This window comes from Narcine bancroftii, chromosome 1 (genome assembly GCF_036971445.1).
Source record: "Narcine bancroftii isolate sNarBan1 chromosome 1, sNarBan1.hap1, whole genome shotgun sequence".
In the NCBI taxonomy this organism is placed as follows: Eukaryota; Metazoa; Chordata; class Chondrichthyes; order Torpediniformes; family Narcinidae; genus Narcine; species Narcine bancroftii.
This window is the reverse complement of record NC_091469.1, coordinates 479,674,744-479,693,630: the sequence shown is the minus strand read 5'-3', so window position 1 is coordinate 479,693,630 and position 18,887 is coordinate 479,674,744. Positions and strand designations below refer to the sequence as shown.

Below are 18,887 nucleotides of genomic sequence, written 5' to 3'. Positions count from 1 at the left end.
CGCGCGCTCGTTGGAATAATGCACCCAGAAAAAAAAACGGCCCATCCACCCCCCCACCCCAAAATTTGCTGGTTACCTGAGAATTACTGTCAGAACTACTGCACATGCATGGCTTCCCCCAAGTCCTCGCCTCTGCCTTCCCTGTCCACCCACCATCACACATGCACGCCCCCTTCCCTCCCCAGAGCGCGCGCCCCCCCTTCCAACACCAGCAGCCGCCTTCACCTTGGCTCCCCCCCCCCATATTGACAGCATTCGCCGTCCAAAGTGCGCAGATTCCCCCACCCTTCGAGGAAGGTAAATCGCACGTAACAGTCAAAAAGGTTGATTCCCTTCCCCCCCCCCCCCCCCATCGGGTGCAGCATTTTTTTTTCCTGTTTTTTTTTGCCGGCGGTACCAATATTTTCTCTTCTTTCAAAGTCACAAACATGCTGTCGAGGAGACAGAAAAGCTAGAAATGAGTGGAGAAAGAAAAAAACACTCACACGGCTGAAATGGGCTGGAGGCTGAGGTACCTGCACCTTGTGGGGGGTAGTTTTTTTGCTGCAATCACTGGTCGGTACCTGAATGCTTTTGGATCGAGATGTCCGTTCGGTTACAGTAGAGTCGCTTATTTGTGTTTGTGTGTGCGTGCTCGCGTGTGCCTGTGTGCGTGTGTGCGTGTGTGCGTGTGTGTGTGTGTGTGTGTGTGTGTGTGTGTGTGTGTGTGCACGCTGGTAAGTAGCTCCGGATCCGATGAGAGCGACCAGAGGCCAGGTCGGGTTAGGTTAGCAGCTGTGTGGTGCGTTGACGTGGCCTTCTGCCGGTGGCCTCTCAGATGCTGGACTCCTTGGGCGGAAGGTCAACGTTGGTGAGGGTGGACACGCGGCTCAGCAGGCAGTCGGACGTGGTGACGTGGACCAGCCGACGCGTCTGCGCAATGCGCTCCACCACGCAGCCGGCCGACAGGCGTGCCTCCGCATCGTGGTCCCAGCACTCCTCGATGGTCTCACAGAACAGCGCCAGGCCCTGAGGGTGGGGAACAAGCGAGTAGATCAAAGGTTCCTTTTATTGTCGCCTAATACAGTAAAATCCCTGTTATCCGGAATTCAAGCAACCAGCAAAAAAAAATCCATGGAAAAAAAATACAGACGTTTAAAATTGGCACACTTCTCCATTCACCCAACATCCAATCTCAAGCAACTGGAAAATTCACTTATCCGGCATCTACCAATCCTGGATACCAGGGATTTTACTGTAATGCATTCCAATACACATGATGTACTTTTGTCTGCTGTAAACTAAAAGTAGCCAGAGGGATTGCCCGGCACCCCAACAATAGGAGATGGAAAAGCAGAAGAGGCACTGGGTCTCTGAGATCAAGGCAGCATGAAGTGGCAGAAGGTGTTAAATCCTGATAAGTGTGAACTGATGCACTTTGGAAAGTTGAACTTGAAGGATGGCATACATGGTTAAATATTTTAATTAAAATAAATATTATTTACAGCACGGTAGAAGCTAATTCCCGTCACTGAAGCCCATGCCACCCAATTAACCTACAAACCCTGTACAATTTTAATGGGTGGGAGGAAAACTGACCACCTGGAGGAAATCCACGCAGAGACGGGGAGAACGTACAAACTCCTTTCAGACAGCGCCGGATTCCAACCAGGCCACTCATTGTGCTAACCCAGTGGTTCTCAATTTTTTTCTTTCCATTCACATCACTTTAAGTATCGCTCTGTCATCGGTGCTCAGTGATTAGTAAGGGACGTGGGTGGAAAGAAAAAGTTTGAAAACCACTGTTTTAATCGTCCCTCATTGACTCGTTTTGTGCACGGTTTCAGAACTCCAAAGGAAATGGGCCAAAGACAATTTTTCTCAAGTGAAATATTTCAGTAATAATTGGGTCTAGAGCAGTGATTCTCAACCTTCCCTTCCCACTCACATCCCACCTTAACCAATCCTTTACTAATCACAGAGCACTGATGGCCTAGGGAATACTTAAAGTGGGATGTGAGTGGAAAGACAAAGGTTGAGAACCACTGAACTAGCCACTATTGCAGCCCCAGGTTAAAGTTCACAGAGCTAGGGCTTTTCTCTTTGGAGCAACGAAGGATGAGAGGTGACTTTACGTGAGGGGATTTAACTGGTAAATACCTCTTCTCTATGTGGCAGTCATTCATTAATCCAATTCAAAGTGGTGCATCGTGTTCATGTGTCCAAAGATAAGCTGACTTGTATCTTTTCTAATATTAACCCTGAAATTGCTACATTGACACATATGCTTTGGTCTTGATCATACCCAAGTAAACAATTAGAAAGAAATTATTAAATTCTTTTCAACTATACTCCAGGTGGAGCTATGAGCCAATCTATTAACTGCTCTTTTCAGAGTTATTGACCCATATAATAGGGAGCTTTTCTGTCCCTGCACAACGGGTTGTGGCCTTCGACATTAATGGCTAGAAGAGCCATCTTACTCAAATGGAAAGGGTCTAGACCTCCAACAGTGTTTCAGTGGTTTTCTCATATTATGTCTTGTCTAAGTTTAGAAAAAAATTAGATATCCATGTATTTGATTCATTGGTGAAATTTGAAGAGACGTGGTGACCTTTTATGTCTTATTTTCATTTGATGTAAATGTTTTTAATGCGATTAGATGTACTCACTGTTTTACCTTTGTTTTTTGGTTTTACCTTTGTTTTTTGGTTTACAATATGAATTAAAAGCTACAAAATATATGTAACCCCCAGGATAAGCTGCTCAGATGAGGTTTTTTTTAATTAGAGTAGGTTAATTGGGGGGGGAGGGGGGGGCATTGTACAATACATATGATTTTTTTTCATTTACACCCATTACAGAGGAGGGGAACCGAGTTTATACTGTTTGAAGTTTTATATTAATATATGCTTGTATCGTATTTCCTAATAAAGAAGATTGAAAGAGAAGATTATGAGGGGCTCAGATAGCTAGCACCTTTTCCCCAGGCCACAAAAAAAAGCAAATAAATACCAGAAGGGTGACTCTGGGAATGAAAGGGTTACCATATTGGCAACGTTTGACAGCTCTTGGCCTGTACTTGTTGGAATGAATGGGGGGGGGGGGGGCAGGATCTCACTGAAACGTTTTGAATGTCGAAAGGCATGGACAGAGTAGATGTAGAAAGGTCGTTTCCCATGGTGAGAAAGTCTAGGACAAGAGGGCACAACTTCAGGGTTCAAGGGCGCCTGTTTAAAACAGAGGAATTTTCTTCGCCAGAGGGAGGAAATTCTGTGGAAATTGTGGCCATGGGCAGTTGTGGCAGCCAGGACATTGTGTGTATTTAAGACAGAGATCGATAGGTTCCCAATTTGCTGGGGCATCAAAGGCTTTGGGGAGAAGGACGGGCGGTTGGGCTGAGTGGGGAAATGGATCAGCTCATGATGGAATGGTGGGGCAGACTCGTTGGGCCAAATAGCTTATTTCTGCTCTTGCACCTTGTGCTTTAAATGGGTGGAAGAAAGTTTAGGTGGAAAAAGGTCAGAGGTAGGGTTTTTTAAGTAAACACAGAAATTTGTCGGTGCCTGGAATCCATTGTCGGAGGTGGTGCTGGAGGCTGGTACAATAGGGATATTTAAAAGATTCTTAGGCAAAAAAACAGGTGTGGAGTAAGGAAGGACTAAATTATTGTGGAGTAAGTTGGCTCAAAGCTGAAGTGTAAGTAAAACATGAAAGTCTGCAGACAGCGTGGTTGAAGCAAAAACATGATACTGGAGAAACTCAGCAGGTCAAACAGTTGTACTTTATGATGCAAAGTTACTCCTTGATCTATCTTGACGAAGGGCTCAAGCCCGAAACGTCGGTTATGTATCTTTACCTTTGCTACATCAAGGACCTGCTGAGTTTCTCCAGCATTTTTTTACTTCAATCATGGTGGCTGCAGAGGTTCAGGTCTTAATCCTGGGACAGCAGGCTTGTTGGATAAGGAGATACTGATTCGGCTAAGAGTGTGGTCTCCAGAGTTCGGGAGATTGAGAAGCTTTCTCAATGGAAAGTTTACAATTTCCCACAAAGGTGAACAAGGAGAATGTTTCTGCACGCTGAGGAGCCCAGAGCCAAAGAATTTGGCCAAAATATTTCAGTTCGATTTTTACATCAAAAAAGGAATTTGGGGATATGGGGAGAAGGCAGGCAGGTGGAGTAGAATCAATGATCAGGTCAGCCATGATCTCATTGAATGGTGGAGCAGGCTCGATGGGCCGGATGGCCGACTCCTGCTCCTATTTCAGTACAGGCTCTTTGACTCCCAATGTTGTCCCCCTGCCCCTCCCCCCTCCACTTTGTTTGGGCAAATACCTATATTTTTCTCATACCTTGCTGAAGGGCTCAAACCCAACACATGATCATGCATCTTTGGTCTCTAAAGGACCACAGTTTGACCTGCTGAGTTTCTCCAGCATGGTGTTTTTACTGTGTTCCCAAACTTAGTAGAAACTCATGCAGACACAAGGAGAGCATGCAATCTCCACGAGACACTACTCGAGGTCAGGGTTGCACACAGGTCCCTGGAGAGGGCGATGCAGCAGTACTACCCGCTACCACCCTTACCTGTTCTTTTAAGAAAATCTGTGCCGCGGCTAACCCTTTCCCCATTGCATCATTCTACTTAGGTCATACAATGAGAAGTGGGAGCGGCTCACCGGATGCTTGTACCAGCATTCTTTCAGCACGGGCCTCAGCTTCTTGTGGACGACCACATCTTGCAGATCCTCCAGTGTCGGGTGCTGGCCGATCTCTTCCTCAAACGGCAACGTGTACTCGTCAATGGGCCCTGCGCAGGCCGGGAAGCAAGGGGAAGGAGATTAGTACTGGTGCAGCTTAAACCAACGCCAAGTGATAGAAATCCAGAAGATGTTGGAGATACTCAGCAGGACAAGAGGCATCTGCGGAGGGACAACGCGCGATAATGTTCCAGGCGGACGACTTTTGTCAGAAATGTGAATTCAATGTAACTAGTGACACTTCACCCTGAGACAAATACAGGAACGCATTGCTTAACATCCGTTTGGGCAAAGTCCAACCATATATATGTGTCCCTGGTCCCATAATTATTCAGCTACTGCAAACAAGTCCGCAGCAGTTTAGAAAAAGCGATAGCTAGCCATAAGAAATTGTATACAGTATTCCCAAACTGATCCAACTACCCCGTTCTCATCCCACAGCCACGTCAGCCCCCACACTGATTGAACGGCCCCATTCTAGCCCCACGGCTCCATGTCGGCACCCACACTGATCCCACTGCCCCGCTCTCTCCCCACGGCCCTGTCGGTTCCCACACTGCCCGCTCTCCCCCCCACAGCCTTGTGTTGATCCCCACACTGATCCCACTGCCCCGCGCTCTCTCTCTCTCACCACAGCCCTGTTGGTCCCCACACAGATGCCTACTTACAAATACTACAGTATCCCGTATAGCTTTGCTATATAATATTGGTGGTCGCACAATGTCCACATCGCATAATGCCCAATTTCATAGAGCGTATCAGAGCTGTACAGTAAAAACCCGTGGTATCAAGCGTCCGGTTGCTTAAGACCGTGTGTTGCATGATCGGTGAACTAAACTTTACTTATTTGTTTTCTGCAATTTTTTTTGCTGGTTACTTCAATTTGGGATAACAGAGATTTTGCTGTCGATCGTGGATTTAAAGTCATTGGGAAAATGACTTTAAAGGAGAAAGATGAAGAATTTCAGAATCAGGTTTACTGCGGCAAAATCACAGGCGCAAAATTGCTATAAATTACAGTTCCACAAATACAATATTTAAAACTAAATAATTAGTGCAAAAGAACAGGAAAAAAGTCAGGTGGTGACTGTGGTTCATGGTCCAGTCAGAAATGTGATGGCAGAGGGGAAGAAGTGGTTTCTGTTCCATTGGGTGTGCATCTTCAGGCACCTGTACCTCCTTCCTGATGGCAGCAGTGAGAAAAGGGACGGTGAGGGTCCTTTCATAGAAAGCCGTGGATAGCAGACCTATCCACAAATTCCAGTTAAGCCTAACTGTCAATGGAATGGGAATGGGATCCTCAAGCTCCCAGCTGTACTAACGGGCTGCTCCAGCTGCCACCCTTCACTCTCCCTTGAAGCAGGGACAGGCATTGTCAGTCCTTTCAGCTATGCCCTGATCCAGAGCATTCACTACAGCAACCCCTGGGGCTCGAACCTGAGCTGCCTCGTTCTCAGTGCCAGCTCCAGGAGAGAGCCTTCCTTCCTGTTCTGTTAGCGGGGCTTGCGACATCAGGGGGCACCGGTCTTCACTCCATCGAGGATACCGACACCAGGAGGCGTCCTGAGAAAGCAGCCTCTATCCTCAAGGACCCCTACCACCCAGGCTGTGCCCTCGTCACTCTGCTACCATCGGAAGGAGGTACAGGAGCCTGAAGGCGAGCACCCAGCGCCACAAGGACAGCTTCTTTCCCTCCACCATCAGATTCCTGAATGAATAATGCATTCTGTGCACTATTTTCACTATGTATTTGGTAAGGTGAATGCTGCCACAAAACAATGAATTTTGTGACATTTTGGTGACGATAAATTGTGATTCGGATTGGGGTTCAAAGGGCGTGGTGGAACTTTACGAGCCAGATCGACAGCCCAGTTGGGATCCTAATTGACTATGGGATTCACAAGTTCCCAGAGGGGCCCCATAGGTCTGGTTTTGTGGTGAGATCCTGTCTGAGGTTCCATGGGAAGCAGTGGAAACCCTGGAGTCAACACCAAGGCACATCAGCCCGTACGTGCCCTTTGATTCTCCCCCAGAAGTATTTATTTCTCTAGTTTAGAAGAGGGAGTTGATTGCATTGAAATGTGCAAAATTCTCACATGCTGGAATCTAACATGCATGAAAACTGAAATCCTGCAACCGCAGGTCTGTGCCCAAGACGACGGCGCTTGTGGCCGCAGACTCCAGGGGACCGGTGCAGGGCACCAGAAACGGAAAGAGCACCCGCCGTTCAGAAGGAGAAACAGAAGAGACAATCCTTCAGGGAAGGTGACCCCAGCAGTGGACCAGTGAGGGGCTCAGTGGCTGAGGGACCCACACCGGCGGCGTGCGACTTGTGGTAAGGGGACCCACGCGGGCTCCTGGAGAACGGCTCATGGGAACCAGGTGCCGGAACTATGATTCGAGAGGGTGTTGAGGGTAAGAACAGACTCAGGTAGTGAAGGTTTCCTGATCACGTCGGAGGTTCGGATCTGGAGCTCAGGTTGCCGGTGGAGTGAATTGTGCGGCTGCAGAGGCTGCGGGAGCACTGGGGATGAATCCATTGACACTTGGCATCTCTGAGAGTCTCTCTTTTGCTTCTCTTTCTCCATTTGTGATGGGTGTGGGGCGATTCTCACAGTGACTCTGTTGGCCGTGTGGTAGACAAAAGCTGAAGTATACCACATGTATTACTTTTTTCATGTATTAATACGTGGCAATAAAAGGAACCCTTGATGTCATGTAAGACAAAAGCACAGGGTGTAACGTGGAAGGGAAAAGTACAATTAAACTGTGCAAAGCATCATCTTTTACTAATGAGGTCTGTTCAAGAACCTGATAACAGCAGGAAAGAAATTGTCCTTGAAATCTGGAGGTGTGCACTTCCAAACTTGTGCATCTTCTGCCTGATGGAGGGGAGAGTGGGGAGGGAAGAGTGTGACCTGGGTGGGATGCATCCTTTAATACGTTGGCTGCTTCCTGAGTCAAGATGAAGTTGACCGAGACGAGGCTAGTTTGTGGCTACCTCATCGATCGGTTTGCCACGTAATAAAACAGTTAAAACGGATACTTGCCGTCAGCTGCCGTACACCTCATGATCATTTCCCAGAGCACCAGTCCCATGGCGTACATGTCTATCCTGAGAAAGGCGTCTCGCTGGAAATTAATTGCTCCCTCCAGGACTTCAGGGGCCATATATCTCCGTGTTCCAACCTAGCAAGAGAGAAGGTTCCCAATTAACAATTTTACGTGCAAGACTTGTATCCACATTGTTGTTTGTGGTCTATATCAATGATCTGGATGATAATGTGGTAAATTGGATCAGCAAGTTTGCAGGTGACACTAAGATTGGAGGCGTTGTGGACAGCGAAGGTGGTTTTCAAAGCTTGCAGAGGGATCTGGACCAGTTGGGAAAATGGGCTAAAAAATGGCAGATGGAATTTAATGCAGACAAATGTGAGGTGTTACATTTTGGAAAGACAAACCAAGAAAGGGCGTACATGGTAAATGGTAGGGCACTGAGGAGTGCGGTAGAACAGAGGGATCTGGGAATACAGATACATAATTCCCTGAAAGTGGTGTCACAGGCGGACAGGGTTGTAAAGAGAGCTTTTGGCATATTGGGCTTCATAAATCAAAGAACTGAGTACATGAGTTGGGATGTTATGTTAAAGTTGTACAAGACAATGGTAAGGCCAAATTTGGAATATTGTGTTCAGTTTTGGTCACCAAATTACAGGAAAATATCAATCATGAATAAAGGGAGTGGAGAGAAGATTTACAAGGATGTTGCCAGAACTTCTGGAACTGAGTTACAGAGAAAGGATAAACAGGTTAGGACTTTATTCCCTGGAGCATAGAAGAATGAGGGGAGATTTGATAGAGGTATTTAAAATTATGAGGGGGACAGACAGAGTAAATGTAGATAGGCTTTTTCCACTGAGGGTAGGTGAGATACAAACCAGAGGACCTGGGCTAAGAAGGAAAGTGGTAAAGTTTAATAGGAACATGATGGGGAACTTCTTCACAGTGTTGGGAGTGTGGAGCGAGCTACCAGCTGAAGTGATGAATGTGGGTTCAATTTTTACACAAGAAGAATTTGGACAGGTTCATGGATGGGTGAGGAATGGAGGGTTATGAACTGGGTGTAGGTCAGTGGGACTAGACACAAAAAAAACGGTTTGGCGCAGACTAGAAGGGCCGAAGGGATCCGTTTCTGTGCTGTAATGTTCTGTCTGAGGCAGTTTACAGTCATGGGATTGAGAATGTCAGTCCACAGAAATTTTGCAAGTTCCGATTCCACCAACCTCGCAGGCAGCAGTGAGTTACAGACCCCAACCACCCTCCAAGTAACAATGTTCCCACATATTCTTCTCGGTCTTTTTCCCTTCACCCCTCATCAGATCCGATCTTTGATAGAATGTTAAAGCGCAGTACAGTCCCATTGGCCCATGATGTTGCGTTGATCTATGGGAATTTCAACAATCTAACCCTTCCCTACCTCACACCCGTAACTCTCTATTTTTCCTACTTCCATGTGTCCATCGAAAAGTCTTTGGACTATCTTATTGTACCAGCCTCCACCACCCTGGGCAATGTATTCCAAGCCCCCACCACTGGGTGAAAAACCTTACCTCTGATATTACCCTTTAACTTACCTCCACTCACCTTATCCAGTTGTCTTCTGGCATTTGCTATTGTTGCCCTGGGGAAAAGGTGCTGGCTGTCCCTTAATCTTATTTACAGTAAAACCCCTGTTATCCGGAATTCAAGCAACCAGCAGCCTCAAGCAACCGGCAAAGAAATTTTAAAAATAATAGAAAATGGATAGGTTTAAAACAAAAGGAAACTGAAAATTGGCGCGCCTCACTGTCAGCTCGCCAATCACGCAACATGCCGTCTCAAGCAACTCACTTATCCACCATCTACCAATCCCATAGGTGCTGATACCAAGGGGTTTTACTGTACCTCTATGAAATCACCTCTCACACTTTGTCGCTCCAAAGGGAAAAGCCCTAGCTCTGTCAGCCTGGCTTCTCATGACGTGTTCTCCAGTCCAGTCAAAACTTATTCTGCACCTCAAAAGCACCTGCATCCTTCCTTCAAGGAGGCACCCAGAACTAAATGCAATAGGGCCAGTTTTCCCATCAAAACCCATCACATCTTTAACCGTATATAACCAGATATATATTGACCAATGGAATGTATTGCGGGATGTGGTGGAAGTTGTTATATAGAGGTGAGTCACAGGTCAGACAGGAGCATACTGCATGAAGAACACCCAAGGTCCTTTTGCTTCAGACAATACGTTGGGGATAGGGCAGTGGTTCTCAACCTTTTTCGGTTTAAGGCCCACCTGGCTTCCGGCCAAACATGCCATGGCCCACTAGTGGTAATGACTGAGCAATAGGTTCAAATCAAAGGCAGTTCTGAAAGAAACATGTCTTTAAAATATTCTTAAAGACCCACACGGAGACATGCTGTGGCCCACTGGATGAGATCTATTGGGTTAGGGTTGTCAGGAATAACAATGTGCAAAATATTTAAACAAGGATGAGGCAAACCAGACCAAGAACCTAAAGTGAATGGACACAACATTAACAGACCAATCCACGACTCAGTAGAACATTAATTTTAACCGGTCTCAAAGTCTAAAGGAACCAAACCCGAAGATTAATAAAAATACAGGAACCAGCAGCAGGGGTAGATCATCTAACCTGCTCCACCATTTGTCAAAGACATTACTGATCTTCTTTCCAGGGAAGTGAAAGTATCTCATCACCCCTCAATTTCCAAGGATCCACTCATCCCCATTCTGGATGAACACAATGGTCGAGTCTCTACAGACCCCTGGGGTAAATAGCACTCTCCTCACCCAACCCTAAATGGCTTGAGATCGGGACCCCTGGCTAACGAGCCTAATTGAAGTTTTTGGGCGGTAACAAAAGAAATTGATGAAGGTTGGGTAGTAAATGTGGTGCATTATGGATTCTGACAAGGACCACCACGAGAGACTCATTCAGAAACTCCTGAGGCATGGGATCCTTGGCTGAAGAAAGCAGAATGGTAATGGATGGAAAGTACTCTGCCTGGAGGTCAGTGATCAGTGGAGTTCCTCAGGGATCCATTCTTTGTGATTTTTATGAATTACCTGGATGAAGAAGTAGAGGGATGGCTCAGTAATTTACAGATGGCACGAAGGTTGGAAGAGTTGTGGACAGTGTTGAAAGCTGCTGTCGGTTACAACAGGATACATACAAGATGCAGAGTTGGGTGGAAAATTGGCAGATGGGAATACATTCAGGATAAATGTGAAATGATGCACTTTGGAAGGTCAAACGTGAAGGCAGAGTACGTGGTTAGTGGTCGGATATTTATCAGTGTGGAAGTACAGAGGGGCCTTGAGGTCCAAATCCATACATCTCCCAAGGATGCCGTGCAGGTTATTAGGATAATTAAGAATTATCTGGGACGCTGGGCTTCATTAGTCGGGGGATTGAGTTCAGGAGTCATGAGGTGATGTTGCGGCTCTATAAATCTCTGGTGAGACAATGCTTAGAATATTATATTCAGTTCTGGTCATCTAATTACAGGAAAGATCTGGGTGCTGAGGAGATTCACCAGGATTGGAAAGTAAGTTATATATGAGACAAGGTTAGCAGAGCTGGGACTTTTCTTTTTGGAGCGAAGAAGGACTTACTTAATAGAGGTCTACAAGATTATGAGAGAGAAGGTAGACAGTCAGAACCATTTTCCCAAGGCAAGAATAGCAAACACCAGAGGACATCTGTACAAAGTGAAGGGATGACAGTTTAGGTGACACATTAGCGGTTAGTTTATTTACACAGAAAGTTGTGGGTGCCTAGAGAGCATTGCTAGGGATGGTGGTGGAGGTTAGAACAATAGGGACATTTGAGAGACTCTTAGACTGGCACATGGATGGAAGAAAAATAGAGGGTTATGAGATAGGGAGGGTTTAGCTTTTTTTTAAAAAAAGAGGTATATCTAGGCCAACACAACATTGTGGGCCGAAGGGCCATATTCGATGTTCTTTGGCTCTGGACTCCTCAGCCAGAGAAAACATTCTCCTTGCTCAGCTCTGTAAGAATTTTTAAACATTCCATGAGATAACCTCATTGTCCCTAACTCCAGAGACTACACTCTTAGCCAACTCAATATCTCCTTATCCATCAAACCTGCTGACCCAGGAACCTGTCCAGGACCGAGCAACAGGTGACAAGGCTCAACACTGCACCAGAGGATGCACAGTCCAGAAATGTACTGCCCGTTACCACCATCTGAACGGCCGCAAATGGTTTCAAGTTTATTATCATCCGATTGTACAAGTACAACCCGACAAAACAGCGTTCTCCGGTCCTCGGAGCAGATCATGCAGACACACAACTAGACAGGACTCTCATACAGACAATACACCTGCAATATACACACATATAGAAAAATAAATACCTATTTTTTAATAAATAGTCAAGTTCAGAGGGTTTGTGTGAGCAGCACCAAGGGCCTGAAGGCTTCCAGATCGTGCTGGGAGGTTTGGATCTGGAACTCGGGTTTGGACAGAAGTCTACGTGGCTGCGGGAGTGCTGGAGGTGAACCCACGGACACTCAGCGACTCTGGGGTGGGGGGGGGGGTGGAAATTACTCTCTTTTTCTGTTCTTTCTCTGACTGTATAAGGCATGCCGGGCAATTGGAAATTTTAAGTCAAATCATGTATTCAGTTTTATTGCGTGACAATAAAATAATCTTGAATCCTCAAAGAGTACTCGTGCAATTTGCTCCCGCTACACCACTGACTTCACTGGGTGGGGTGACATTTGGGTGGAGGTGACATGGAAAAGCGCTCCCGGCAGGTCCCATCACTGCCTCTCCTGCAACACCGATTTGGTTAATGTCGCCCGAGCACGTCACGTTACTTTGTGTGTGAACACAAATGAAAGTGACTGTGTTCCAGGCAGGTCGAACCCTGCAGGGTGCAGCCACTCCTCCCCAAACTTCTGCACAGATGTCCTCTTGGGGACCATGGAGATTCCCATTGTACCGAAGAGAGAGGTATTAATCACAATGTCACTGCACCCATTCACTGGCCCTCACGATAAATGCATTCAGCACTCTGCTCCTCCCACATTCCCATCACCGGCCCCAACCTAGTGAGCTCTGATTAATCGAAATACCATATGGAAGGCAGAATAAAACCTCTTGTGTTCAAAAGGTATTCAGGGCAAACACAATGGGGTGAATGATTTGAAATTTTTTTTAAAAAATCCTGAAACGGACATGTTCTCCCACATTTTTGCTCCTACTCACATCGCCTTTAACTGTGACAGACGAGGAATACGTCTCCTAAAGACAGGGTGAGCACGCTGGAACTTTTGTTCTTAGTGATGGAGGATCAGAGGTCATGGGGGGGGCTTGGTTAGGGCGGACAGCCAGCATCTCTTTCCCAGGGCGGCAATGGCCAAAGCCAGAGAACATCTGTTTGAGGTGAGTGAAGGAAAGTATAAATGAGACATCTGAAGTCATTTTTTAAAATGTGATGGGGGCCTGGAATGCGTTGGCAGGGGTGATGGAGACTGGTAAAATAGGAATACAATAAAACCCCTGGTATCCAGGATTGGTAGATGCCGGATAAGTGAATTTTCCGGTTGCTTGAGATCACAAGTTGCATGATTGGGGAACTAAGGTGAGGCGCGCCAATTTTTAAATTAAATTTTTTTAAAGATATACAGCATGTTAACAGTCCCTATCAGCTCACGAGCCTGCGCCAGCCAATTAAGCTAAAATCTCCCCCCCCCCCTCATTTATTGAGGGGTCGGAGGAAACCCATCCAGACACGGAGAGGACATGCAAACTCCGTACTGGCAGTGCCAGATTCCAACTCGAGTCCCAATTGCTGGCGCAGTAACAGCGTTGCGCTAAGCCAACCCAGCCGTAGCTATTACCTATTTCTGTGTGTTTTTTTTGCTGGTTACATGAATTCCAGATAACAGAGGTTTTACTGTATTTACAAAGCTTAAATAGGCATGAGGATGGATGCAAGAAATGGAGGGTTATGGATGGCCAGCAAGGGAAGGGTTAAATTGTTGTGGAATTGGTTGATGTAGGTCAGCACAACACTGTGGGCTGAAGGGCCTGTACTGTTCCATGTTCGGACCACTTTCCCCCTCATTTACTCCACATTCAATGGGATTGGATCTGAACCTGTATCTCACTGACGATACCGCCTGACCCCAATATCCCACAATCCCCCTTAACATTCAAAACACAATTCGCCTCACCACATCAAAGTGAGGAGCCAGTCCTCCTTTCTCTCCCAGCAACACTGCTCAACCCATTGAGTTGCTCGAGTAAATTGTGTTTTGCTCCCTATTGCTGTATCCCCTCCCCAATCACTTTCCTTCTCTCCCCTCCCCAGTACATCTACTTCTGCCTTAGAACATAGAACACTACATCACAGCATAGCACAGGCCCTTCAGTCCTCGATGTTGTGCCGACCAATATATTCCTACTAAAATAAACTCAACCTTTTCTACCTAATTTTTCTTTCATCCATGTCCCTGTTTGAGGGTCTCTTAAATGCCCCTATTGTTCCAGCCTCCACCACCACCCCTAGCAACCATAACTTTCTGAGTAAATAAACCTACCCCCTGAACTTTCCTTTCTTCACCTTGTGCAGATGTCGTCTGGTATTTAATACCAGATATGTATTCAGGATAAAACGTGTCAAATCCACCTCATCTTCATCCCTTCTCCCCTGCAGCGTGAAGATCTGACACCAACCCCATAAACGATGAGGATTTCACCCATGACCCTTCACAGCAGGTCAAACTGCCCTACTGGCACTAGCCTTACCTGTCCATGCGTGTCTCCGGGGGGCTTTCCAGGTTCGAACCGGACCGCCAGCCCAAAGTCAGCAATGCACGCAGATAAATCAGACTTCAGGAGCACGTTTTTGCTTTTGAAATCCCTGGGGGGGGGGGGGGGGGGGGGGGGGTAAGAAAAAAAGAAGGCACGTCAGGACAGTTCTCCACAATACTTGTGCCTCACACTGCAGGATCCTGCATAGACAGACATGGGCACTCACACACTTGCTCACGCAGACGTGCACCCACACATGCTACACATAAGCCAAATGCAGCCCACAGCTCAGTGGATGTTGTTTTTCTGGGATATGCCAATGAGTTCATTGTCAGACACCTGAGTGCAATGTGTATATAATTATTTTTTAAATTTAGACATACATCGTGGTTACAGGCAATTTCGGGCCATGAGTCTGTGCCGCCCAATTTACACCTCATTAACCTACAACCCCCGATACGTTTCGAATGGTGGGAAAGTCCACGCAGACATATGGAGAACGTACAAACTCCTTACAGACAGCGCGGGATTCGAAGCCCAGTCCCCCAGTCCCGAATTCCGCTGCAAAGGCGTTGCGCTAACCACCTCACCAATTATGCTCTGCAATTTTTATTTGCGGTGGCAAACGGCGACAGTGAAACATTTTTAAAAACCTACATTAAAAATATGGCAGCGCTGCTGGTGGGAAGCTAAGTGAGCAAGGGGCGGAGATACAGCAGGGAATCTTCATCTTGAAATTATCCCAGTACAGAAAGAGATAATAAAGGAAAGATAGATAAATGACTATTCAGGGGAGGTTTAAGTGCCTAATGGCCATTAGAATAAAACTGTTCTTGATCTTGGAGGCTCTGCACCTTCTGCACGAAGAGTGAGAGGAGGTTGTCAGCAGGGTGATGGGGATCCATTACGTTGTTGAGGGAGCGTCTCGTGTAGATTTCTGCAATGGAAGGGAGATCAGAACCTGTGATGGACTTGGCCAACATTTGTTATGTTCTGCGTTCCTGGGCAGTCAAACTCCTAAACCAGGCCGCAATGCAACCAGTCAGTACACTTGCTGTAGACCAGGGTTGGGCAACCTTTTGTTTTTCAAACTCACATTCCATCTTAAATATTCCCTATGATATCAGGGCTCTGTGATTAGTAAGGGATTACTTAAGGTGGGATGTGGGTGGAAAGAAGCATTCCCAAGGCCTTCTGCACTACAGCATGCTGCAGTTTTTCACCATTTAATTAATAATCTGCTCTTCTATTTTTCCTACCAAAGTGGATGACCTCGCATTTATTAACATTGTTCTCCATCTGCCAGACCTTTGCCCACTCACCTAACTCTATCCTTCTGTAGCCTCTCCACATCCTCTGTATAATTTGCTTTTCCACTCAATTTAGTATCATCCGCAAACTTGGCTACACCACACTCTGTCCCCTCTTCCAAATCATCGATGTAAATGGTGAACAGCTGCAGGCCCAGCACCGACCCCTGCGGCACCCCACTTACTACTGCCTGCCAATCAGAAAAACACCCATTTATCCTGACTCTCTGCCTTCTGTCAGTTAACCAATCCTCAATCCATGCCAATACAATTCCCCCCGACTCCATTCATCTCTATCGTATTGACAAGTCTCTTGTGTGGCACCTTATCAAACGCCTTCTGGAAATCCAAATATACAACATTCCTTCGATCTACCCCACCCATTATGTCCTCAAAGAACTCCAGCAAGTTTGTCAAGTATGTATTTATCCTGCATCTTCCTATTTTCTTGCAGAGACTCCACCCATTGCTGCTCTGCCGTCATCCCCAACTAGTGGCCTCTTCCAATCTACTTCGGCCAGTTCTTCTCTCATGCCACTGTAATTCCCTCTACTCCACTGAAATACTGACACATCCGACAGTCGTGACCAAAGTGGTGACCCTGGCTCAAAAAAGGAAGACACCCGCCATTTCAATGCTTTTGAATTATCTCACCCAACACTTCGGAGCAGTTGCTTAAAATAATATGCTTGATGAAATGAAATGCCAGGCTCTGGGATCTGTGACTACACCAAGACTCCTCTGGGAGGCAGCATCCAGCCACCACAATATGGCCAGCAAAGGTCCTCTGTGACTTACTTGTGAAATTCCTCATTTTAAATTTAGAAATGTAGAAGAGTTACAGGTTCTTGCGGCCCACGAGCCCATGCCACCCAAATAAATCTTTTAACCTACAATCTCCCCATATAATTTTTTTTTTAACAACGTAGGGAAAACCAGAGCACCTAGAGGAAACCCACACAGTTCACGGGGAGAACGTACAAACTCCTTAAAGGCAGCACTGGATTGAAAACCAGGTCGATGACACTATAATAGCATTGTGCCAACCACTAGACAAACTGTGTCAACACACTCAAGGTTTGCTCAAATATGAATCGTGACCAGCCTTTGGAGCAACGAGAGATTCCGTGGCTTTGTTGCCTAACGCCAGCGAGCCCCATGATAAAAACAGAGCCTTAGAGCATTGGGAATCCAGAACCAGCAATTGAGGAGGTGCGACCTGGATAATGGAGCTCGGGTTCCCCCCCTCCCACCAGAGAAACATGCCGAGCAGTTGTGGAGGTCATGGGGGCATCAGGAGGTGACGGCGAGATTCATTCCACATCCCCGGAGGTTCTCTGCTTCTCTCTCTTGTGCTGGTGCTGGGGTTTGTTGGCGACCCTCCCCTGGGAGGGCCAATGGAAGAAGGATTTTCGTACACCTTGTATACATGCCGATAAACTGAACCTCGATGGTGAACTGCACTTCCATTCTCTCTGCAATTTAACTAACTTTTTTTCCACCCTCCCTGTGCTAGAGGGGGTGGCGTGGCCCTGCTTCTAAGCAATTATATTGAATTACTAGAATGAAGGGACATAGGATCAGATTCAAATTTGAAAAGGAAAAGATGATATCAGGTGTGTCAATATTTCAGTGGAACAAAAGGAATTACAACTGTCCCAAGTTGACTGGAAAAGTAAGTTAGATGGGGGGATGGCAGAGCAGAATTTGATGATATTACTACAAGAAATAAGGAAACTGCAGAATAGATATATTCCAAGAAAAAAGTAAATTATTAATGGAAAAAATGGCACAAAGAGAGGTTAAGGTTAAAATAAAAGCAAAAGGGAGGGCATAACAAGGAAGAAAAAATAGTGGTAAAATAGAGGACTGGGAATCTTTTAAAAACTTACAGAAAGAGACAAAGAAAATCATTAAGAAAAAAAGATGAATTATGAAAGGAAGTTGGCAAATAACAGACAAAAGGATACTGAGAGTTTTTAAATAGATAAAGAGTAAATGAGACACGGGTAAATATAGGACCGATTGAAAATGATGCTGGAGAAATTATAATGGGTAACAAAGAGATGGCAGAGGAACTAAATGAGTATTTTGCCTCAGTCTTCACTATTTTGCCTCAGGATAGCAATATCCCTGATAGTCAGAGGTCTCAGGGAATAGAATTAAGTACAGTCAGGATAACTCGAGAGATAGCTAATAAGTCTCCCAGACCGGATGAGGTGCACTCATGGGTTCCAAAGGAGGTGGCTTTGGAGATTGTGGAGGCATTGGAAATGATTTTCCAGAAATCAATAAGACTCTGGCAAGGTTCCGGAGGATTGGAGTTTTGCAATTATAGTTCCGCTGTTTAAGAAAGGAGGGAGGCAGAAAAAAGGAAATTATAGGCCTATTAATCTGACATCAGTAGTTGTAAAGTATTTGGAGTTGAGCCTCAAGGACGAGGTTATGAAATACCAAGAGGTGAATGGCATGATAGGTCCAAGCCAGCATGGTTTCATGAAGGGAAGATCCTGCCTGACCAACTTATTGTAATTTTTTGAGAAACTCTCAAGTAGGATGGACAAGGGAAAGGCTGAGAATGTTTGTGCATTTAGATTTTCAAAAGGCCTTTGATAAGATGCCGTATAAGAGGCTGCTTAAAAAGATGAGAATCCCTGGAATTACAGGAAAGATATTAGATTGGGTGGAGCATTGGCTGATAGACTGCAAGCAAAGGGTGGGAATAAATGGATCCTGTTCTGGTTGGTTGCCGGTTACTAGTGGTGATCCGCAGGGGTCGGTGTTGGGGTAACTTTTTTTTTTACAATGTATATTGATGATTTAGATTATGGAGTGAATGGTTTAGTGGCCAAGTTTCCAGATGTCACCGAGATAGGTGGTGGAGTCGGAAGTGTTGAAGAAACTGAAAGGTTGCAGAGAGACTTGGACAGCTTAGGAGAGGGGGCAAAGAAATGGCAAATGAGACACAATGTTGAGAAATGTACA

At 46.0% G+C, this 18,887-nt stretch overlaps 1 protein-coding gene across 1 annotated transcript in view; it reads right to left on the bottom strand.

Moving 5' to 3' along the window:
* Nucleotides 1-359: 359 nt before the first annotated feature.
* The window catches only part of acvr2ba (activin A receptor type 2Ba), a 137,305-nt gene continuing 118,777 nt past the window's right edge, over nucleotides 360-18,887 (bottom strand). The window contains exons 8-11 of the mRNA XM_069917414.1: nucleotides 14,587-14,701; nucleotides 7,793-7,931; nucleotides 4,662-4,792; nucleotides 360-1,008 (exon numbers count right to left, since the gene is read on the bottom strand). Of these exons, the coding sequence (XP_069773515.1) occupies nucleotides 814-1,008; nucleotides 4,662-4,792; nucleotides 7,793-7,931; nucleotides 14,587-14,701 (580 nt within the window). The 3' untranslated portion in view covers nucleotides 360-813. The remainder of the gene's footprint in view (nucleotides 1,009-4,661; nucleotides 4,793-7,792; nucleotides 7,932-14,586; nucleotides 14,702-18,887) is intronic.